Source organism: Micropterus salmoides, unplaced genomic scaffold, assembly GCF_014851395.1.
Source record: "Micropterus salmoides isolate LMB-PRFRI ecotype aquatic unplaced genomic scaffold, ASM1485139v1 Ms_hic_scaffold_12, whole genome shotgun sequence".
Lineage (NCBI taxonomy): Eukaryota > Metazoa > Chordata > Actinopteri > Centrarchiformes > Centrarchidae > Micropterus > Micropterus salmoides.
Window position 1 is genome coordinate 19531135 of NW_024040263.1, and position 25000 is coordinate 19556134.

General features: G+C 38.9%; 1 protein-coding gene and 1 long non-coding RNA gene across 4 annotated transcripts in view; one reads left to right on the top strand and one right to left on the bottom strand.

Annotated features, from left to right (window-relative positions):
* Positions 1 to 25000, top strand: part of LOC119899340 (protein kinase C alpha type-like) — a 171613-nt gene that overhangs the window by 94059 nt on the left and 52554 nt on the right. Inside the window, exons 1-5 of one of the 2 annotated variants that reach the window (XM_038713872.1) lie at positions 7 to 43; positions 1350 to 1478; positions 12379 to 12535; positions 13142 to 13276; positions 15581 to 15674. In XM_038713872.1, the coding sequence (XP_038569800.1) occupies positions 31 to 43; positions 1350 to 1478; positions 12379 to 12535; positions 13142 to 13276; positions 15581 to 15674 (528 nt within the window). In that variant the 5' untranslated portion in view covers positions 7 to 30. Of the gene's footprint in view, positions 1 to 6; positions 44 to 1349; positions 1479 to 12378; positions 12536 to 13141; positions 13277 to 15580; positions 15675 to 25000 lie in introns of those variants that run through there. The other variant, XM_038713873.1, reaches the window with a different exon arrangement.
* Positions 5938 to 25000, bottom strand: part of LOC119899342 — a 31686-nt gene continuing 12623 nt past the window's right edge. Inside the window, exon 4 of one of the 2 annotated variants that reach the window (XR_005443810.1) lies at positions 5938 to 9825. This is a non-coding gene — a long non-coding RNA (uncharacterized LOC119899342). Of the gene's footprint in view, positions 9826 to 24484; positions 24662 to 25000 lie in introns of those variants that run through there. The other variant, XR_005443811.1, reaches the window with a different exon arrangement.

The window sequence follows — 25000 nt, forward strand, 5'->3', positions numbered from 1 at the left end:
TCTCTGCTGTATGGCCTCATCCACCAGGGCATGAAGTGCGACTGTGAGTTTTTAATCAATTTCTGCAAGTTCTCACTCAAAAATTTTTGTTTTAAACTGTTTTTTTACATCTATAAATTATGTCTAATTATTCTGTGCATCAAGTGGGTGTAGTGGTAAAGCTGATGCTCAAACAGTGAAGGAGGAAAATCAATCCTGCCAATGTTCTGTTATACAGGTCAATGGGGCAAAGTGTGCCATGAATGAAAATAATGGTTTGTTATAAGTGGCTCTACACACATTATGTTCTGTTTTAGAGCCACTTATCAGCATCAGTCTCATGAAAAAAAGCCTATTGTTCCTCTTCACTGAATATCGTAGGCACCCATGCATTTCCCTCCTCCTTGACTTTCACTCATTAAAATCACATCGTCTATTTTCAGTCTGCAGCTATGTTCTGTGCGCCCTAAATAGGCTTTACCGAGTCTTATTAATGTCCCTCCTTCAATCTTCTTCCCTTTAATCTTGTGTTAGTGGATTACTCTGAATGCTTTAATGAGCTCTTAAATACGTTATCCTCCACCTGCTACAGACCAGCCAGTTATGCCTAATGATATCTTCAAGGTTTACATAAATAGAGATGTGAAGAGGCAAATTATTTTGGCAGATCAATTGCACCTCTAATCACACACCAATAAGACTGCACTGTGTTCATGACAGTTACAGTGACACACAATAAATACATGGTGTTCTTTGTAAACAATAAGGTAGCAGCAAAGCCAGTTTTGATTATTTTTCACCTACTAACCTGCTGGCATGATGATGTAACTATTGGTAACTTCCCAATCCTTTACAGGGTGGTTCAGCTGGCTGACACACATGCCATGTATGCATGACATCACGGGGCTGAATCTGGGTCATAACCTTGTTATCTCCTCTTTCACGCAGCTTTCAGAAAAACAGTCTTTTAATATTGTGCCAAACATGTATGATCCTTGGAATTAAATTGAAATATGTCCTTATATAAGTAAATAAATCAGGCACCTTACTGTATTTAAACATTAAGCCATAAGAGGCTGCACACATAGCTTTTATAATATGGTGTTTTATTGAACATTAATCTTGATTCATCATAAGGAATAGAATTTAGTTAATTTAATGAAATTTTTTTTAAATATACTAATTCTTCAAACCCTGATATAATCAACAAATAAATCTCTTGTAGTACGTGGCAGGAAGTTTACAATCGAATCTATTTCAGTCAATTCTAGTCAATCAGTTTGGTTGATTTTGATCAAATGCATAAACTTATCTTAACTGCATAAAGCCCTCTTCCCTGGTGTCTTTTATCTTACTTTCTTTCCCTCCAGCCTGCGATATGAACGTTCATAAGACGTGTGTTATGAACGTGCCCAGCCTGTGTGGAACCGATCACACCGAAAGGAGGGGGCGTCTGTTCCTCAAGTGTGAGGTCACCGGGGAAAAGCTGCAGGTCACAGGTAGGCTGCATAACCGCTCCGCTCTGGTTTGAATGGGCTTAAAAATGTAAGGTGCCTGCTGTGTGTCTATGTCAGATGCTTGATGAAGACTCGTGTTGGTATGTATTTATGTGGATGTCACCTCAGGGAGGCTGGGATGAGGGTGTGGCTGGCAGCAGATGCAATTGTTCTGTTACGACTGTGAACCTGGATCAATGTCGACACTTTGCCCTTTTTTGTCAATAAACCCTGCCTGTCTAATTTCACACAGACGTTCACTCTCTATCCTCTGCTGCCATTAAGGTTAATTGAACCTTGCTCGCCGTTAACTCTGCCCTAATCTGCCTGCTTGTGATGCAGTGAATCCAAGTGCTGACTGCATGGCTGGCCTTGTGACATCAGCCATCAGTATGCTGCAAAGGCTAATCCCTTTTGGTGCACAGATCGATAGAGCCTCTCCTGCTAAACATTCGCCTCTGAGAAACATTCACAGTTACGACACACTTCGGAGATAGTCCCAATCCAAATATGTATTCCTGCAGTGGTGTGTGGTCTGCTGCGGGGCCTCGTGTTGTTACTCTTTTTAAACAGTCACGAATTTCTCTGTGTTGGCTGGAGTTTCTGGTGGAACTGAATTGTCTCTGCAAGGCGTATCGAATGCTTGATATTAATTGTCTCAACACAATTATACAAGGATAGGATCTGAGCGCTCTCCTTATGAGCAGGGTCATGGCTTTACAATCATCTGTCTTACCATTATTCATTAGAAGGCTACTCGTCATGATCACATCATTGGCTATCAATGCCATTTTAATTACGGATGCCTCCGGTTTCAAAGGAACACCTGGTCTTCGCCTACCAGGCTCAGAGAATGATTAATGAGATACTATTAATAGCCATTCCTTAATGTAATGTAATGAATGGTGATGCCCAGAAACGTACCCCATCTTTTACAAATCTTAGAAAGCCTTTTGTTAATATTGTCTGAACAGCCACAAAAAGCGAGGTATCTGAAAAAAGATACATGTCATGTCTAATCTATACATTAATGTGATGGATAAAGAGTCATTTCTCTGTGATGCAGTCTACTCCCTTGTCAGTCTCTATACAGCAAGATGTTTTAGCATGAGGAATGTCACTAACTAAAGCCACAAGGTTTGATAAGATATCTATGAAATCATTTTCACTACTATCTGCTCCTCCCAAACTTTGCTGTTCATTACTGTTGTATTTATTTATTTATTTTGCAAACAATGCATGAACAATATGTAGGCTTAAGCAGTTATAAATAACAAATTATTTGACTATAATCATAACTGTCGCCTTTGCAGACAGTGTTGAATAATCATCACCGAGCAAATAATGACTGACCAGCTGCTGTGGTTAAGCTGAGATAATTTCACGCATAATCTGTCAAATGCACTGTAACTGTTGTGACATTCTGAGTCCCTGGCTAAAAGTAGCACACAAAATGATCAGTGTTTGTTTGATACTGCTGTGTGTGCAGTGTGAATGAACGTGCAGTGCTGTCGTCCACCAACAGTGCAGCACAACAGTGTGTTATTGTATAGGAGCCCATTTTTGCCTTGTATTTCGAGGCATGCTGAAAATCCTCAGGCTGTAAGGATGCATTAGCACATCCGCTAGAAGAATAGTGACAGCGAGGAGCTGACAGCAGGCGCACATAATCATTCATTAGTTGGCTATCAGGGATCAGTGGGTCATCACACCACCCTGGCACTGAACTTCACTGACTTATTCACTTAACAAGTTATCACTAGAAGGAGGAGGGTGAATGTGGGCAGGGAAGTGGTGCAACACCTACACACATACCTAACACAACACAAACTTTAATTTGAGCAACCAACAAAATTACTTGTGCATGTTTGTTCGTGGCAGTTCTGTGCTCATTATCTGAACACTAAGGTTTGCTCTACATACTTCCGATCAGTATATTTGTACACATTCTAATGTTGCATTACAGTCACACATGCCAAATTAGCCTCAACTAAAAAAAATGCACATAGTAAACTGAATGGTGGAAAAGATGGACACCTGTGGTTACATAAAGTATGAACTGTGATGATTAATATCATGCATGATCTTGCCAAATGTATGGCTGAAGTTTGCTTCAGCAACTGTCTTCAGTCACACAAACACACTCACATAAACCAGTATAACTTTGAGAGAATGTGTTTATTTAAGTAGTGAAGTTAAAATACCTTAGCAGAGACAACAGTTTAAACACAGTTGAGCCAACTTGAAAACCTACTGACTTGGTCAAATGATGCACAAATATTTATTTGAGATTTGGGCTGAGACCACTCTCCATCTGTTGGTACCTCTTGACATGAATTAATCTCTCACATGCTTGAATGCATGTCCTTTTATTGCACTTAATGCAGTTTATACTGTTAATACATTGCTTGTGATTAAGAAACTGGGACTAACACAATGTTATTTACCATTTGGAAGCAGAGGGATGTTCAGTTATAGAACTGTGATATCTGTGATAATGTGTGCCAGTATATGTGTATGTGTGTACACCCGGGATGGGAAACAACCATTATCACCTGCACTGGTATCTAAGTGAGTGAAAACCTGCAGACTCTTGAGACCCTCTATTGTACATAGTAGCCAATTCCTGATGTGGACCAAACATGCGTGTTATAGTTTGTATGGTGTGTGTGTGTGTGTGTGTGTGTGTGTGTGTGTAGCACTACTGTACTAGCCCGCAGCCCACTCAAGCCAGATTGTAGCATAGATTGCATTAGGTGCTGTAGACGGCTTGCAGACAGCCTGCCAAACAGAATTGTATTACATGGTGAGGCATTTAGCAAGGGGGAGGTGCAGCGGATGGCTGTGAGGAGGACAGTTAACATCAATTTCAGATGTATCATTCTACAAACACAAGTGGAATCTTTTTATGAGGATGCATATGCGCTGACTGTGACATACATCGTGTCTACAAATAGTGTGTAGACACTGGCGCTAAGCTAGCTGTTGATAGTTTGGAGAGCTCTGACAGAGACATAGTGTAATGATAATGTAACTAATTACTCCCGCCATTGTGCAAGTAGGAAGTAATGTATCTTTTACAGTGTGAAAAAAGAAATGTTTTACTTCTTTCAATTAACTTGCCTAACACTGTTTATGATACTTGCTCTAAACAAAGGTGAAGCTGTTGACTCCTCTGTGCCACAGCAATTCCTTGCTTTATTATTATTATTATTGCCATCTGGATCAAATAAAAAATAATGATAATAATAAAAATAATACATACAAATTATGTGGCGTCTGGTGGGAATTTTTTTATATTCCTCAATTCAAATAAAGTATGTTCGAGTGATGTGTAAGAGTGGTATCGTCTCTGGAAGGTGGTCATATTCTTTGTACTCTTCAAGGTGGTTATTGGCTAATGCTCCTTCATGCGTACACACACACACCACACACACACACCACACACACACACACACACCACACACCACACATCCATCAAATTATTATGAAGCAAGCAGTCTCTTCCGCAAAAGCCTCATTGCCTTTGTTGGTAACCAAATTTACATTGTTTATTTATCAAGACCATAAAACCAATATTTTCATAAACATTTGCTGTTCAAATCAGTAGCTCCGTTAATAATTATCTCACTGTATTTTACATGAAACAGTAATTCTCCTCAGTCAGTGTCAAACCTGCAGACGTTTTAATAGGAATCATATTTACAATCCAGGTGCAACCTTGTTATCCACAGTCTTCAATCCAAGCAAAGCTGCTACAAAACAGAACAAGCAACGTAGCATGGCGCCTTAAAGTCTAGAGGGAAAGCATGAATGTGCAAGAATCCCCAAACCAGCCCACAGTTCACACACTCAATTTTAAGTGAAGAGTGACTCCAGTTTATTTTGGATTCACCAATGGCCAGAGCCAAAATGTTCAGTGGCTGTCAGGGGAAGCAGCTGTCCTTCAAACCCATACATGGACCCGTACATGGACCCACACATGAACTCCAACCAGACCAATAGAGAGACAAACAGACTTTCTGGCAACAACACTGACATGGCAAAATGAAATAATGAGTCACTCAGAAACACAGAGATATTTGTACATTTTCCAGAAACATGAGTTGTGAGACTGTGTTTTTGTCAGTTAGGGTGAATGGAGACCGCAGGGGAGGTGCTGAAGGAGACAAAACAAGTTCTGTGTCTCTGGTGAAGGACAGACGTAGCCCACTAACCTTGTCACCCACTAACACACAGTTCCTTTCTGTCCGTTTGTGCTGAGGAGCCACCCTTCTGTTTGTTTCAGTGACCCCATTGTTCATTGACTCAGTGAAAACATCCACTGAGGTAATTTTTGTCTGTATTCTTAAATTTATACTCATCCTCATCACTGTGTGTGAATGTGCACACAGGCATCTGCAGGCACCCTCGCCGCTGCCTGTCCTATGGGAGTGTGTGAGAGACAGTGGTAATAATTACATTTCCATTTGTTCCCTCGTTGACTCACCCAGTTCTGCAGAAAAGCCTCATTTAACAAGCCCTCTGCTCCCCTTCCTCTCTGATTTAACCTTTTCATTAGATTTTTATTCTTGCCTCGCTGTCCAAATGTGTTTTCTGCTATTCACTACACTGATGCTGCTGTAGGAGTCAATTTGTTTTATATGTAGGTGCAGTGTAGGTGTGTGAAGGTCAGATCGGTGCTCAGAGTGGATATAGATGTGGGTGGATCAAGGAATTCAGATTTTGCTTTTGAACCTTCTGGAGGTGTATCAGCCCTTTACAGTAAAAGACAAAATCCACCCTAAACGCTGTTAACATCTTGTGGCTGATGCAGCGAGAAACAATTTACCTTGCAATTCTGAATCTATTTTACTGCCGATGTTGTCGTATTGTTTTTAATGTAGAAAACTGTCCAAATTTAGAAAGTATAACAGCAGAAGAAGATATCTATCTGAACAAGAAAGTATCTATCTGAAACATTAATGGTATATGTTGGTGTATACAGCCAAACAGGGAGAAAGATAGAGTGGATACCAGAATGCACTGCAACCACAGCTTTCTCATCTGGTCATAAGCTGCATGCAAAAATTTAAATGTTTCATGGTATTGCTCTTTATGCACATTTACTTTTTTATCTGGATAAACTTACAACAATGTACTGTTCATTTATGTCTGCAGAAAGTCCATGCGCTATCTGAAACAGCATTCTGGTAAATGTGGGAAATCATGCAGTGAACAGAACAATTCCATACTTTGTAACAGAGGTGTTCACACAAGCTTAATACGGTGTTAAAATAATTCTTGTGTATTAAATCCTGTGCAGCAACACTGTAGATGCATATATTTCTCTCTGTCTTCACTCTTCAATCTCTTTTCACTCACCTCCTTGTATCACCTCACACTCATTCTTTTTAAGGATGCTCACTGAGTCAAGTGTCAGATTTTAACTTTAAATTTGTTTTTTGTTTTTTTTGCATGAGCCTGCATAACATCTAGGTTGCCCTAGTTCAGATTTCTCTCCATATTTAGTATTTTTTTTTTTTTTGCCAATAAGCTATTTGCATTCTAATTTCCCACTTGTCTCTCTTCCTTTCTCACTCAGTGGTGCAGCACATCCTCATTCCTCCCCCTCCTTCCTATTGAGCTGATCATGTTGATCAGAGTCACTAAATTAGTGAAATGTCAAAGTTCGTCCGTTTCATATAATTCTTTAATTGTATAATTTAATATCTTCACATATCGATTAATACACCGTTTTCCAATTTGTCCCTGCATTATCACGTCCATGTTACCAGTAAGGTTCTTATTCAGTAAGCCAGTCATTCAAACAAAATTATATCCTCCCTTTTATTGTTGGCTCTCTGAATCCAAGGAGGACTTGCTATGAGGCCGAGTTGGTGTTTGCATGCAGCCTGCGGGTTGCCATTTGACGATCACTGCCCAGTGATTTGAATGCCGCTGACTTACTGCCACTGCTTCCACTCCGCAGCCTTAACAGTCATTTCCATTTCTTTGTAGTGTCTGAGTCATCGTGCAAAAAAGCCAACAGATTCTTGCCAAGAGAAAATTTACTTAAAATCCTGCTATTACATTTTCCCTATGAATCAGAGTTAAGTTGGAGCAGCTGACAGCACTTGTGTTGGTACCAGTGCCAGCACTTTTCCACTGCAGGGAGTTGGCCGTTGAGACTCCTGTCTAACTGTGTGCTTGTAATAAAGATACAACCCATCAGAACAGTACCCCATTACAGTTCATTTTCAGCCCATATTATGCTTTTTATGCCAATTTTAAAGAAATTTATCTATTTTGCTTAGATTATCCCATTTTATATGGGTTAGGGTTAGGGCAAATTAATTATTTAAAAATCATACAATCTGATCTGGATTTTTGTTTTAGATTCCGTCTCTCACAGTTGAAGTGTACCTATGATAAAAATTACAGACCTCTACATGCTTTGTAAGTAGGAAACCCTGCAAAATCTGCAGTGTATCAAATAATTGTTCTCCCCACTGTGTGTGTGTGTGTGTGTATATATATATATATGTGTACACGCACACATACATACATACACACATACACACACATATAATATTACATTATAAAGAAATCAGTTGTGCTGTTCAACATGCTACTTTTTCAGAGCAGTTTGTAAGTAGTGGGCTTTCAAAGGAGCACAGAGTTCCACGGAGAGGGTGGAAACTGTTGGTTTAAGTTTTTATAGACTGTGTTTACCTAGGGAGGTGAAGAACAAACATGGCTGGCCTCCTTTTTGGTAGGGTCATCTCGTGAGAGCTGAAGACAAGGCTTTGTGTCTTGTGTAGGTGTGTGTGTGTGTGTGAAATCATGTAAATTCTTGAAAGAACAGGAATGAATGAAATTTTAGGCTATTTCTACTGCTGCAACTCTTAAAAACTAAGCTCTGTAATGTCAGTGTGCATTATAATGAACCTTCTGAACAGTTCAACTGTATGAATAGGGAAATCAACAACGAAATCTGTCCAGATATTAGCAACATGTGCCTATTTGTTTTCCCAATAAAAAAGAGTTTAAAACTTCATGTAGTATGCAGTAGATGAGGTACAGACCTCACTAGAAGGCATTCATGAGGCAGTCAGGATTGCAGAGTGAAATCATATGGGCTGATTAGCTGTTATAATTTCAGAAAGCTGAGCAAGGCTGAAATTTACCGAGCTGATGAGTTATAAAATAACATAATGTATCAAGACCAAACGTAATGTTTGGTGGGTGTTCAGCTTGGCTCAGCTGGTCTGCAGTCTTATCAGGTTAGCAGATACCATTCTTGCAGGGTTTTGGTTTTAGCTGATGCATGGTGGGACAGAACACAAGTTCAACAATCGCTTTTTTGTAAAAACTGCCCCATGTTTGTCTTGTACTGCTCTTTAAATGCAAGCCAAGATAGTTGTGAAGACTTGTATCCAAGCAACTATGTTGTGGCCCCTGCTTCTTTTGTCCTAGTGTTTGTCTATTTGCATAAGCACGTGTTTTTAAACTCAATTGAATGGATAAATGGAATCATTATGCACCAACATGTTTGTTATGTCAGGTTTATTATTTAAAGAAGATAATTTGATCTTAAACCAGGAATTGTCAGCGCCACAGACTGGACATGAATTTGTAAGCTGCAGTACATCCGAAAAGAGTTAAGACTACACACATATCTTGATAGGTTTATATTGTGCCAGGCAAATTAAATTAGACAATCTGTGATGCCTCCTACTGGTCATGACTGAAAGTAAAGCTTGCAATAACTAAGACTTAACTTAATAGTCTCATGTCTTGCACATTCTGCAATTCATACCGACAGGGTATACTGACAGAGAATTTTTTTCCCTCTCATTCTAGTGTCAGTTCTTTTTTCTGATTTTATCAGAATAAGCTTTATTGGCCATGTATGTAAGTCAGTAAGACATTAGTGTGATGGTGCAAAGTGTGCTGAAATAAATATGAATGATGTAACAGGTTGCTTTATACACATGAGATAGGTGATATCCCACAGTATGCTCTGTGTATAACTTAGTGTTTGAGGATGATATTTACGTGTAAAAATACTTTATATTTTAAAAAATGAGAAAATATATATTGTACAGGTACACTGGATGTTTATGTGGGTTACTGCAAAGGGATTGTTCCTGACATCATGTGAGTGGTGTGTTCATCAGAGTGACGGCCTGTGGGTAGAAACTCTTCTTGTGTCTGGACGTTTTGGCATACAGTGCTCTGTGGCGTAGTGTTGTGTGGCTCTTCCTTAAGTCCAGTGTCATCTCTACAGTTTTCAGCATGTTCAGCTCCACATTGTTCTGACAGCACCAGAGGGCCAGCTGTATGCAGACTCATCACTGTCTTGGATCTGCAAATTTGACACAGATGAGTCTCCTGAGGTGCTTTGTGTAGAAGGAGATGTGATGTTCATCTGCCTCACCTGCTGCCTCCTTCCTTTCTGGAAGTTATGAACATGTAATTATCACAGAAATTTCCATCGTTTCATCTAAGTTCTTACAATACTGTTTTTAAAGTTTGTATTGTTTGACATAAAATCACAATCATTACACAGTCATTCCTGCATATTATCTTGTCATCTAGGTTGACCAGTGAATATATTACAAAGTCACTTACACAAGCACAAGCCACTGAACAATGTCCCTTTGTAGGTCTGTTTTTATAAATAGCATTTGGGTGCCGTGACTTTGCATCCATGCAGCCAGCATATGAAATATTCAAAACATGACCTTTATAATGCATGAATAAAGCTGAAGAAGGAGCATTTGGTACAGAAGTTGAACCTTTATCAATTCACATATAATACATGTTACACAGAACTCAAATAGAACAAATATAAAATAATTCTGCTCAGGTGGTTTATGTGGATTTGGATCATCCAAGTTGAGCGCTGTCAGGGTAAAAGGAAACTATCTACTGGATTGTAAATTATTACCAGACGTCTAAAGGCAGAAAGGTGATGTTGAAATTGAATAGCTGTTCATAAATTCACCGTGTAGATCACCACTGGTACTTTCTTCTGTTATATAGGTGGCGCTGTTAAATCCTCACCCATGTGTATCCTGTCAGTCTACTGAGAGCTGACACTAAAAATAATCCTTCTGATACACAACCTAGTACATGACGAGCCAGCTGGTTTATCAGGGATATCATAACATCAACATTTATTCCACGGTTGTTACTTTTACAGCCACAGATTATTAGGGACCATCTGCAATTCCATCAAGAAGATGAAACAGACAAAATGTGAATCCTCTTGTTGAGCTCACTTATTAAATTAATTTCTATTGCATTTCACCACAGGGGAGACTGAAACACAGCCCCTCTTTGTTTCAGTCTCCCCTTCTCTGTTGTAGAATGCATCCATATTCAAGTGCAAATACAGTATACAGTTAGTCATTATTTGGTGCCTGTAGACAGGCTTAACAATTATTTATTGGATTTCTGAGAAAGCAGAGGGTTGCCAGCACAGGATCGCTCAATACCTTCCCACACCTCAAGTTGCTTCTGTAAGTATGCTCCCTCTCTGTGTCTCTCTCCTTTCTCTCAGCGAGGTGTGTGTGTGTGTGTGTGTGTGTGTGTGTGTGTGTGTGTGTGTGTGTGAGAGAGAGAGAGAGAGCGTGCACTCCATCACTCATCAAACTTCACACCTCGCTAACATTGCTCAACACCCAAATCCTCCACCAATGGCGCTGAGAATAAAATAAAAGCAAATGATGGGAGAGTATCTACTCTTGGCTTATTAAATGGCCATTTGATTCTATTGGTGCAACCACACAGAATAAAATAAAGCCACTTTGTCATGGAAGGTTTTACCAGCTGCTCAGATAATAAAATATTATCATTTAAAGTACTGTTCCTGTGAGCATTTATCTTGCCATGAATTGTTTAACTTTTGTGGCATCCTATCAGAAAGGGAATCATACTGTATTCTTTTGTGAGCACATCTGAAGAGGGTCTCATGTTCTTCTCTTTGCAACAGTTTCTGTATTAACTCAGTGGTGAACATCCATTTGTAACATTTATTAATCATCCCTCTTAATCCTATCAATACTGGATCTCATTCAGAGTATTCCAGCTAAGATCAAGGGTTTTACATATTGACATAGTGCCTTCCTCTCCAGGTCTAAGGTCAGTTAGCATCTTCGCTATTCAGGCTGCCATTGTAGTGTGAATAACAGGGCCACATGGAAGGATCTCTGGGGTCTCCAGTAGCCAAGCAAAGCAGGCATTCACCCTGTACCTGCAGGGTTGCATTTCTTTACACAGTATGTGTATGTATCTGTGTGCACTGTATGTCTGAGTGTGGGCAGGGATGTGTTTATGTGTGCGCTGTACTGTAGCTCAGGTCTGGCAGCACTCCAATACCCAGGGCTAATGGAGCGCTAATGTCTCTGGTGTGCCCTTGTTTACTGAACAGCTAAATACAGGAAGAAGCCTTCGCCTACTTAAGCATCACACTGCCTGAAATTTTGAATCACTGTTCTCATAAGAAACCTGCATTTGCTCCCCATATGGCTCGGCGCCATAAACAATCCTCATAGGCTGTGACTTACTGTTTGATCTTGAACACCTGCAATTTATTCTATTGATGTTCACCTGTGGCTTAAAAGAAAGCAACTGTTTTTCCTCACCAAAGCGATTTTGTATTGTAGAAACCACACGGAATATGAATGAAGTCTTCAGTGTAGAGGAAATGATGTGTTAATTTAGCTGTTGTTATTGGGCTGATTTAATATATTGATCCTGTGTTAGAACAGTACCTAGCAGCTCAGTATGGTGCAAATTTAAAAAATTGCTTTTACAGAGTCCCTTATACTCTACATACACAAAAATTCTATGTAGTTTATCTGTGTCTCTAGATAAATTAAAAATTTCTCCCTATTCTTTATCTCCCCATCAGTGGGTGAAGGCAAAAACCTGATCCCCATGGACCCCAATGGCCTGTCTGATCCATATGTCAAGCTCAAGCTCATTCCAGACCCCAAAAATGAGACCAAGCAGAAGACCAAAACCATCCGCTCCAACCTCAACCCCAAATGGAACGAGACCTTTAATTTGTGAGTAAATTACCTGTCATCACCTCTGTCCTACCACTGGCTACACTACATGTTAGGATATTTTACAGTGTGACATAATGACTTTTGTGAATGTAATGCCAGCTGAATATTAAAAACTACTATATCAGCTTCTAATGTTGATACTTATCATTCTAAAGATTATTTTACGTTTACCGCTACTGATACTGGTACTGCTGCTGTTACTACAGTACAACTGCTATCCCATTCCGATACACCATCATTTCTTCACCAAACCTTTTTGGCTATCTTGCCTTCATCAGGGTAGTTTCTGAAGTTGTTTCCGGTTTCCTTTTTTATGGTCCATCAATCAGTCATGTGGCCTATACATCACCATAGATACTAAATATACAAAATAACATTACCATCAGTTGTTTTTTCTTCATTTATTTGACACAATACAATAAATAATCCTATTTTATACTGATATGTACAAGACAAATATAAATGACCAGAAGCAGAAAACATGCTAATACTAATCTTACATGGGTCTGCACTGTATTTGATATTAAATATAATTATTTAGCTGAAAATCTGAACACAAAACTTGACCTAGATAATCATGTGTACCATCTCTGTGTTGTATAGCAAGCTGAAGCCTACAGATAAGGACCGCAGACTGTCAGTGGAGGTGTGGGACTGGGACCGGACCACTAGGAATGACTTCATGGGGGCCCTTTCCTTTGGTGTATCAGAGCTCATTAAGGCTCCAGTCTGTGGCTGGTAACGCTCACTTACATGTTGTTGTTATTGACCCTCACATATTGTTTGAAGTTACACAGTGTGGTATTAACTAGGTTTCCAATTTGAACCCCATCAGCTATGAATCTCACTCCACAAATAAAATAGTTCTTTATTTTTATCCTGAACAAAATATTCCTTCCTTGCAATGGAATATGTTGTTGAACATTACACACATTATTATTGGGTGTGAATGCTGCAAGCATTCGCATCCTATGTTATTGCTAACTTTTATTATCGGGTGTGAATGCTGCCTACTCCACTTTGAAAGCTCACCAGTTCAGCTACAGACTTGATTTAAACTGTAAATTGGTCACAAGGAGTTAATCTATTAATGATGTATTCAGCGTTTCAAAATATTTTATGGTTTGTTCACGGTCGCTGTTGAAGTTTTATGCTTTTTTGAGCTCTTTTCTGAGTTTATAATACGAGTGTATTGCGTGAGTTAGAGTGGGTGACATCATCACTACCGTGTAGCAGGCTTGTAAAATCGTCTTAAACTTTTCTCTTTAACTCGCTGGCTTGACCACAATTTTAACTCTTCATCCATAATTTTACACCAGAAACGTAGTAAATTTTGTTGTGGTTCCTCACATGGGCTTTTTAAATCCCTTGGATTACAGACCAGAGAAGGATTTTCCTATCTGTCTGTATTGTAGAGCTGGTTACCTTGGTGACGTAAGTTAGCTGATCTAAGATCAAAGGACTGGGTCCTCTGTTCTGATTGGTGGACTGAAGTTAAGCTATTTTCTGAACACCTGTTTGTGTCCTCTTCAGAATCAGAATCAGTTTTATTGCCAGGTATCTGTACACATACGAGGAATTTGACTCAGGATTGTACATATGATATACAGGTACACATACACATACATGCATACATGTACACATGTACACAGTGTGATGGAGTATAGTGCAAAGGATGCTGGAAAAAATAAACAAGACCTGTGACCTTATGACCAGAGGTAGGAGTATTGGTATACAGTATATACAATATGACATAGTATGAACATGGTATGAACAGCACTGAAATAGAGAATGGTGAATAAATAAATAATAAGTGGAAACCAGTAAACAGGTGCTGATTAGAGACCGAGTTACTGGGTTCACACACATACACACACACACACGCATTAATACACTGACAGACAGACAGACACAGAGCCCTCAAAGCATGGAGCTTTAAATTTTACTGAATGGGAGAACACATGTATGCATAACTGTGTCCTAGCAGACACACTCGCGCACACATTAAAGGAGACTTATTAGGTTTCTTTTATTTTCTGTCTTATCTATAATGTTACAATGTCAGATGTTTATGTTAAATGTGGTCAGAGCTCTACTTTTGGCTCTTAATGATGTCATATAGAACTAGTTTTCATATATGGTAATTTGCCTGCAGCTTCAATAACAACTGGCAACTCCTATGCTTAGTTTGTCTCTACCACTGAGCGGCATAATCATCCTACTTCAGGATCTTGGCCAATCAGAACACAGTGGGCTTTTGGAAGGGGGAGGGGGGAGCTTAAAGAGACAGGAGCATCTACTGCTTGTTTAAGAGGCTGAAATGAGAGCTTGCATGAAGTTTAGCAATCCAGTTTAGCATCAGGCTTCAACAGCCAGCATTCACACCGCACGTTCTCCAGAAATTGCACTGTCTAGTTATAAAATATGTTTTCATCTCCATGAGAACTTAATTTGAAGTGCTATTATATTACTGATTAAATGTTTTGATTATCTCAGTTACTATCAGGCAATGTATGTGACTGAATAAGCACGATACACCATATTTGTCATAAATAATAGCACAAGCTCCAAGAGACAGCATTAGAAACACTGACATTGACAGTTTATAAAGATGACCTCCTTTGCATCTTTGTATCCAGTAAAATACTGGTTGACACGAACACAGCAGCATCTGAGGGAGTAGGTAGGTTTGGGACTTTGCTGTGGGCGGTAACTTGTTCTCTACTGATTGATGGCCACCCGGAGCTACAGCAACAGTCTGTTTGCCCCAGAGAATAGAGAAATATTCATTTATCATTCACTTATTTCATTGACACTTGTGTTTCTGTCTGCTTTGATATGTCTTATATGTGAAGAGATGCAAGAAAAGAGACTGTTGGTTTACCATAAAGTAGACCCAGGCCCAGTATGTTAAGATCAGTGGAAGATTCATCTGCTAGTTTATCTCACAACTTCTGTCTCTGTGTGTTCTCTGTATGTGTACATACTCATTCTCCCTGTCCGTCCTTCCTTCTTCCCTCTCTTGTTGTCTCTATGTTCCAGGTACAAGTTACTGTGCCAGGAGGAGGGGGAGTACTACAATGTTCCCATCTCAGAGGAGGATGATGGGAATGAGGAACTGAGGCAGAAGTTTGAGGTGAGGATTGTGGTGAAAGAATTACCATTTTTATCTGTCTGTCTGTCTAACTGCCATGAATTATTGAGTAAATGTCTGGTCTAGAGTGTGTACAACGCTGAAGCATATAAACAGTATAACTGTGTGTCTATGTTTTATTGGTTCCGATACATTTGTTCCACTTTTGTTTAGCTCCATATAAATTATTTTATTTTTTGTCCACAATTGGCTGTGAGACTTTAGAGTGAATTATATGGTGGTCTCTGTATTTATATAAGTGAGGGGAGTCATTGATGATGACAAAGCCCTGCCTAGCTGTGTGACTAACTATCATTCTCAGCCGTCTAAGGCTGTCAGCATCTTTCTTAAGTCAGTCTAACCTTGTTAATCTGATTTGAATAACTTCAGATAACCTTTAGCGTTATTTACTATTAATGGGTGAGTATGAGTGTGTACATTGCCAGCCATTCTGAGCTCTAAAACAAGCCTGTGTATTAGAATTTTATTCTTACATCAGAGGGATCACAGAGCCATTTTCTTTGACAAAGACTTGGTTATTTGATGCAAGGCCTGAGATGTTTTGATACTGCATCTTGTATTCAACTAGTTTTTTATGAGGTTGTATCATTCATATCAGTAGTTCAGTAGTTTGTTCAAACATGTGGTGAGATAGAAAACATTAACATTAAATTGTTTTGTTTTTTTAAATAAAACATCTTGTTGTGTTAAATGTCTACAAATAAGCAGTTTTGGAAACTGGTATGACAGATCTGTAATGCTCTGTATCTTAGAGCTACACTTTACACCCATTAATAGTTTTAAAAGCTAAAGAAGTGGTCAAACAACTGTCAGTGTGCATAACATTTGACTCCTTGGATGTACCGTAAAGATTTGTATAATGCTTTTGTAGTGACACCGCCTGGTTCAAAATGCCCCTCATCCCACACAACCAGAAGGGGGAAGGTGGGGTGAGGATACTGTGCTGAGTGCTTTTGAAGAAATCACATACATGCCAAGTCCCGGTGGAGCTAAAGACTACACTTTAAAACTTAGAGACTGTAAAGGTATCTGCCTTTACACTGTCCAGATGAACGAACTGTCTCTAAACTCTTTGTGAGTTAGATGTTGTCATGACAGGATTAGCAGTCAAATGGACACTACTAGCTCACACACACACACACACCGAACCCTGAAACCAAATCTTAACCATCAAACAGCTCTCTATAGTAAATCCCGGTTTTTGGACACCACAAACATAATAAAACAAACAAACAAACAAACACACACACAGGCCCAGCAGACAACAGACTCCCCCCCCTTTATTTGACATCTGTGTGAGAGAAGCTATAGCAATCAGCAGATGCAGAATGTAAAACTTTGAGATGCATCCCTGAAAAGGGAGACTGGAGACAGTGCCTTTTTGTAATCCAAATGTATACCATTGTAATCCAAATGTAAATTGACCATGAAGTTATGGCGATAATGAGTTAAAGGTCCAGTGTGTAATATTTAGGAGGATCAATTGATATAAATGCAATATAATATACATAACCATGTTTTCAGTGGTGTATAAAGACCTTACATAATGAACCGCTATGTTTTTATTACCTTAGAATGAGCCATTTCTATCTACATATACCGCAGGTCCACTTATATGGAAGTTGCCGTGTTGCGCCGCCATGTTTCTATAGTAGGCCAAACGGACAAACTACTCTACTGAGCTTGTTTCGTTTCTATGTTGAATATGTACAAGAAGAAGAAACAGAAGTAGTAGGAGCAGTAGTAGTAGTCGTCTGGTTTGTTGGAAGTAAGGATTAATTCAACCTCAAGCTGATAAAAATATTAATGTAACGTTGCAGCGGGACTTGCCTGGGTCTCCAATATGTTGTGTGAAGCTGTCTCCCAGTGTGTCTGTATACAGCCACTTTTACACTGCCTTATTTTCCAGGAGGATTGTGCCAATATGCTGGCTAGCTGCGCTGTCTGAAAGGTAACGTTATGGAGCGGAAAAGGGGTTTGATTTGATCAGCCTCTGAGCCCGAAACATTGAAGTAACAGAGCCGGAACATGTCTGTGTAAAAAGCCACAGCCACATGCTGGTGTTTTTGCGTTGATTGTGTGATCTCTGTATGAAAGTGGTCATGAGTTCAAACGAGCACGCGTACAAGCACACACCTCGTTGCAGTCTTAGAACTGCTCCGCTAGTGACCGTTGAAAATATTGCCCCTTTAAGTTATTATCAAGTTAATATAAAGTTTGACTATTATAAAGTCAAAGAAAATATTTTTGACTTTTATAAAAGAAAAATACCACATTCTCCCACGTCAATGCAAACTCCTCATAAACATGGTCAATGATGAATTTGTGCAAAATCACGTTTTGCAAATAAATATTTTGTACATGTATATAACATGTAATTGGTTGGTAATATGGTTATAACGGTTAGTTTGCTGTCAGTGTAGATTGAACTAATGCTAATCCAACAGATCTCTGTAGTAGCGTCCATGTTGATTCCACATTCAGACTTAAGAGCACATGAACACACCAAAGTTGGAAGAACTTCACAACTTGGGAAATGGGACTTTCCGAGGAGCACGTGAATGCACAGTGAGCCGTTGGTTGCATTTCGCAACCCTCACCACTACATGCCACTAAAATTTACACACTGAACCTCTAATCCAATTACCATGTGACCACGGTTCTACCCAGTGGTCAAAGGTAATGTGAGCTGTCATAATGATGTCAAAGCTTATTAATCAATTCCTCTTTATAATACAAATGTTTTGTATTAACTTGTTTAGTTAGTAGGGGTATGACGATATATGTTACACGATATTGGGTTCAACGATATACAATATTTTAACACTGTTTTTAAAAAATCTTCAATGCTGAATTGTATGAAAATTTGTAATATTAAACACTTCATTTTCTTGCATTGTAGTAAATTTTTCTGGACCAACTTCTGCCTTAGCTATATAAACATTTCATAACACTCATACACTAGTACTGTGCTTGTCGCCGTATTTAATTTGCGACAACTCCCAGTCTGTTTTCCGCCGCCACAGTCACTTTGTACTCCTGTTACTTTCAGTAACAGTTCCGCCTCACTGTCGGTCCATGCAAAGAAATCTCTGCTGTGGTTCTTCATCTGTAGTAGCAATTTCTTCTTTCGCCAAATCTTTTGCAGCTGCGAAATAGACCATCTGCTTCATGTGTAGACCGGCATGCACATGCTCATTGTACATGAATGGCCACTAAATGTGCGTTTTCAGTCGTTTTAATATAGACGAAGATCAACTCTGAAACACAGCTTAAAAGCTGGTGTGAACAGAGATCGTTTTCATTTCAAAACACTGTTTTTAAGCAAAAACCTCTTTAAATGTGTGTGTGGCAACTTTTCACCTCAATGATAAATTATTAGTTATAAACTCTTGGACTGTAATAGCGCCCCTGTTTCAGCAGGTTTTCTGCTGATGTTTTAAACTTTCTGCACATGCAAATCTATCCTACATGTCTGTTGAGAAAAGTCGTAATATTACTAGACTGTCATAATTTAAGGAGAATTCACTATATTTTTTTACCTGCCGTGTCTACCTGCCGCACACTCTGCTATGCATTACGTATTGCTCTGTTGATATGATCAAATCAAAACTGAAAACAGCAGAAATCTTAACACAAATGTTAACTTAAGCAGCTCACAGCCCAAACAGAGTAAGTTTGCACTTCAGTTTTTAGATGTTTCTATTGCAAAACTCTACCAGTTACATTACCAACTGTCTGCGACTCACAGCGCGAGAAGTCCACTTCATCACTATCATGGCATACACCGGTGTCGCACAAGCTGGGTGGAGATGATTCACACAGCGAGTCGATGTCATCAGTTATACAGATGTTTTTCACTACTTGAGAAAATTGTGTGTGATGTACAGAATACAAAGACACACATGCAGACAAATATAAGGCCATGAACTGTGAGCAGTACAGTGTCAAGCTTTACTAACAATCCTCTGACAAACTCTGAGGAACAGGAAGCAGGGAAGACAGAGCAGAACTAATATACTCTCACTTGGGGGACAGCTAGACACCTGATGAGAAATATATTCACGTTTTAATAGTCACACCCCTATTAGCTAGTCTTTCTTAATAACTTGTAATCATCATTAGAAATTACACTTTGCTACCATGATACTGTTCAGAAATGTTATGACTTAAGAATATTCTTAATGAGATGGTTGTTCTTCACTTTTTCTTTCTGTTATCCATGTGTTAGAGGTTATGATTGTAACTGACTATGATATAATTAAATGTTTTGACCACAGTGAAAAGGAGTATGGTTAAATGTGTGTAAAATGGACATTTAATCAGATAAAACCAGGTGGACAGCTCCTCTTCACCCTCTTAAGCCGTTACCTCTTTGTCCATAATTCGATCACTCTCAAGCTCTTTTATGTATTTTCCTTGGACACCCTCTGTCCTGCGAGCTCCGATTACTTAAATCTTCTTTGCATAATTTTAATCTCTGGACAAAATTTTCTTACTTATTGTTGAACTTTCTTTCCTCGTTTTAATCACTTATAGTTAACTTTGAGCAAGCAAGTATTTTACTTTGAAGCATTTTTACATTTCCTTGCTTGGTATTAACTCTGAAATTAATTTTGAACGGGCAACGACATTATTTGTGTCCAAATCATTAGCAAAGTTGACTTCAGATATTCAACTGCTGAACCATGGACCGAGGACCACTCAAAACCTGCAGGAAAATTGTACGACACAGTTTGGTGTATAACACTTTATCAGCCATTGCCAGTGACCCCAAGGGACTTCTTAAATATCAAGTTTAGATTCAAAATCATATCATAACTCAGAGCAGTTTAATTTGTTCCCCTGATAATTTGAACCAATTACTCCTGCTCACTGTTGCCAAACAGGAGAGTAACTATTTGCTATTCAACCCTTTTTGTTTGCATCTGTTTGATCTTTATTTCATTGTATGTTTGTTGTTATTCATTTAACCATTACTTACCTTCCCTCACTTGTAACCACCTTAGTTTAGTAAATAAATAATTTCACATATCACTGAAGGCTTGTTTATGTGTAATATTTTAACTGAAATCAGATTCCTGTATCTAGAAATCACGACTCAGAAAATAAGACTTATTAAATTGATTAAAATGGTGCTATGACTACACTTTTCACACTTAAAAGTTGAACACGGCCAATGTTATATATGTAAATTTAATGTTTTATTTGACAACAAATTAGCTCGTTGATGTAGCTCTATTCTGAACATTTGCAAGAGGCTCAGATTGTAGTTGTTCAGGAATTTGTAAAGTTTTAAACAGAGAAATGTAGTACTGAATGTCAACTTGTCTATTTATAATCATTAACCTATGATCAATTCTTCTCTTCCCATTAATGTGAGGATTTTCTTCATACTTAGATACTGCTCAATGAGGATCCAACATTAATTATAGAAAATCATTGCCTTAATCTAAAGGTAATAAAGTTTAATGATGATGATGAGCATCATCATGGCACCTTTCCAATAATCAAGTAAAAGGTGACTTTTAACAGTCTTAGAGAGTCTTAAATCATAATTAAACTTTCACTTCTTAAATGCCACCTAAACACACATGCATTTTGCAAGACCCACTCACTGATGAGACACAGTTGCCTGCTCTTTTCCTTCATCCAATTTGCTGCATTGGTGTGTCTGGCCTGCTGAGAGTGAAGCAGCTCTCTGTGGTCCTCTGATTGTCTGCCTCTCAGTGGGAGCCAAAGGCTCTGCAAGAGACTTTTTAAAGTCATCTTCCATGACATTTCTGCTGCACAGTTGTGGGTAGAATGAGAAAGAATAGAAAGGCAGGATGTTTAAAAGGTCATAGTTGGAACTGAAACCAGTACTGGTGATAAAAGTGCCAAAATTGTCTTGTTCTGGAATAACACCCTGTACATTTGTGTCCTGTACTTTCAAGCTGCAGTTTGGCACCGCTAACGCTGTGCTGTGAATCTATCAGTCAGCGTCATAGCACAGAATTAAAATGAAGCCAGTGATAACATTGCAAAGATTATTTTGGATTTCAGTACAGGATATGAGGTAGGAGAGTTGATTAAGGTCAGAGAAGATTCTAACCGCCGTCATTTGTCTGCATTTGGTTGTCCACTAGACCTACAGTACATGTTCACAGAAATGGGATACATGATGCATCATTGTCAAGGTGTTAGTGCTTTGTGTGTCAAGGTTCAATAGCTGGTCTTTCACACCTGTTCACACACAGAGCTTGAGGTTACTGTACACCCATAGAATGTAAAATAAATTTGCTTATGTCACATGACTATATTATCCCTTTGTAGTTTGTTCTCTTAGCTACATTTATCATACAGTATGCTCTCTGATTCTCCGGTTTCCAGTCATTTAGCAGATAGAATACAGTATAGACAATAATTCATGCTACAACTAAAAAAACAACCACTTTCTTTTTAACCTATAAAGAATTACCACCATGGCAATATTTGCCTTAAATAAAGTTTTTCAGTCTCCAGGTCTCAAAAGGTTTCATCCACATGGCTTTTTGTATCTTTTTGGTACTCAATGGCCTTGAGTGTGTCAAGTTCTTTCTCCTTTTTCCTCTTCATAAACCCCTCTGTGGTTCTCTCCCCTTTTTCCCTTAGTTTCCTGCTCCCTCCTCTGTGTGCTTGGTGAGACTTATACTGTACAAATGCTTCTTCATTCTGTGTCACATTGTCATATTTAATGCAATAGTTTCTCTCTTCCTCTCTCCTCTTCTTGCCCCTGCTATCAGGACTGCCAGTTTAACTTTAATCTTCAGGTAGTCCTCTCCTCTCCCCTTTTCTTGTGGTGACACATTACTTTACCTCTTCTCATGTCTGATCATTTGTATGTGGTTCCAAGCTTCTGCATAGATCCAATTGACTTACAATTTGCTTTGGATGACTTTTGTAAGAAGAAATCCAATTGAAGAAGAATAAAAAAAAGCAAGCCATGTTGCTCCAATAAGTCTGTAGTGTCTGTACAGGCCTAATGGATATTTTGTCACTCCTCCTTTTTGTAGTTGGAAGAACTGTGAAAATGTCAACATTTCTTCAATTTACTTACTTTATCTTGATGCAAAACATTAAGCCATTGGGGAAAGGATGAATTGTGTGTCAAGTTAGAGTATAGTAGCTCTGCTCTGTCTTCCCTGCTTCCTGTTCCTCAGAGTATGTCAGAGGATTGTTTGTAAATCTTGACACTGTACTGCTCGCAGTTTGTGGCCATACATTTGTCCGCATGTGTGTCTTTGTATTCTGTATGTGTCTTATCTGTGGATAATGCTGCCTGTCTACTTCTTTTGTGTCGCCGTCACCGCAGGTATAACCTGGAATATATGGTCATTAATTTCTTTTATCTTAGAACTTGCTTAATTTTTACCTTTACCTTTTTCAGCTTCTACCTGTAAACATTTCATTGTAGTGTTACTGGACTACAATACTGGACTATAAGAAAATATTTGGTTTGATGAGCAGAAACAAAACCAAATGTAACCACTAGATGTCAGGATTAAACTGAAATACATAACCAGACCTATTGCCAGAACAATGACCAACTGTTTTCCTAGTGTGTGTGAGAGAGAGAGACAGAGCTGTATTTACTGTTACTCACTAGGCCTTCATCAGTGTGCTTTCAAGCTTTTTAGTTGATTTCCACATCATCTTTAAATTGTGCTGCTTCTCACTCGGATTTGTAGTTTTTCTTTTTCTTTTTCAACTCTTCTTGACATTTTCTCAGTGGAGTACAGGTGGGGTTTTTGATCAAGCAAATGATAGATAGATACAGAGATAAACAGAAGACATTAAAGAGTACACAAAACTACAATATTAATAATACACACTGTGAGGCATCAATCAGTTTGTGGTTTTGTACTGCAGTACAAACTGTTACACTGCAGTAACCCTGCTTATTTTGGACTAGTGTTTGAAATTCCAACTGATACAGGCACAAAGGAGTTATTGAACTGATAAAATGATTGAATGAAAGTAACTGATATTGATGAATCTAATGAATCTAAAGTTGAGTCTGCTGTTACCTGATCCACCCATACCAAGTTCCTCAGTTTAAATACACCTTCATTGACCCTGGTGAAATATCAGTCTACAATGTCTGTGTCTCAGCATACTGGTTGAAGCACAATATTTAGTGATATAGTATGATGACGCCATCTTCATTCATATTCTCTGTAGACACCGTGGATCACTCCTCAACCATCTGCATAAATGATTCTTGGTTGAGTCCGCCATTGTGGCTCATACCTATACTGAAGTGTACTAAGTAGGTCAGCCCTTTTGGCTCACTTCTCCCTGTGGTTTCAGGACCAAGCAGTTGTGGAAGACTCTGATCAGGTGCGTCTGAGAGGAAGCAAGTAAGGCTGTTGCTCGCTCGTGTCAGCCAGCCTCTTTTTACTGGCTAAAGCTTACAGGTGTGCTGTGATCTGGTTCGGTTTGCTCTGCTTTGCGTTTCTCTGCTGCTCTCCCAGATGAAGAGCGGACAATAGTAGATGCCATTAACCAAACTAAAGCTGCTCAGCATTGGTTTGTCTCAAAAGTTAAAAGTTTAAATTTATTCATAGTGTGAAATAGTCAGATATTGAAAGGGTGTAAAACCTTTTTATCCACCCAGCGCAAGTTGGTGTTCATCAGAGATCTCTTTTATACAATATTTTGGATGAAAGTCACAGCTTTTTAGACAGGATGACAGTGCTCCAAAGGGGTACAATTTCCCCGTTATTAGCACAGATTTAGATTAGGATCCTCTATAGCCAGGAAGCAGTAAGGAAATTAGACAGTTTAATACAAATGTGTTATAATCCTTGCTAAAGCTAAACAATGACCTGCTGCGTGTAGCATGTGGGCATACATGACACAGATGATGTCGAGGTTCGGCATGAGTTTGGAACTGTGCTTGGTCTTCGCTGAGTGTGAAAACTGGAAATGGCAATCTTGATTGTGTTCTTGTGCAGAGAGACAAAAGTATGGAAAAATAAATTGTTTATGATTGTTTAGCATTTAGACCGCCATGAACTTTTTGAAGTGATGTATTTTTCAGCATAATGCACTATAGTTTTATAGAAAGTGTCTTGGAGCATCTTGCCATGAGCATGACTGTGGCATGAAGGACGTGGATAGAAGTCTTCATGCATTTATGCAAATACAGGTGAACATGAGAGACATTTGTTTGGACCACACATGCATGCGCATAGTGAAACCACAGTATGGTATTCTCCTCTTCATTACCCTGGCAGCCATGCAACTTTGTCCTGCTGAAAAAATCAGCCGTGCAGTTGAGGTTT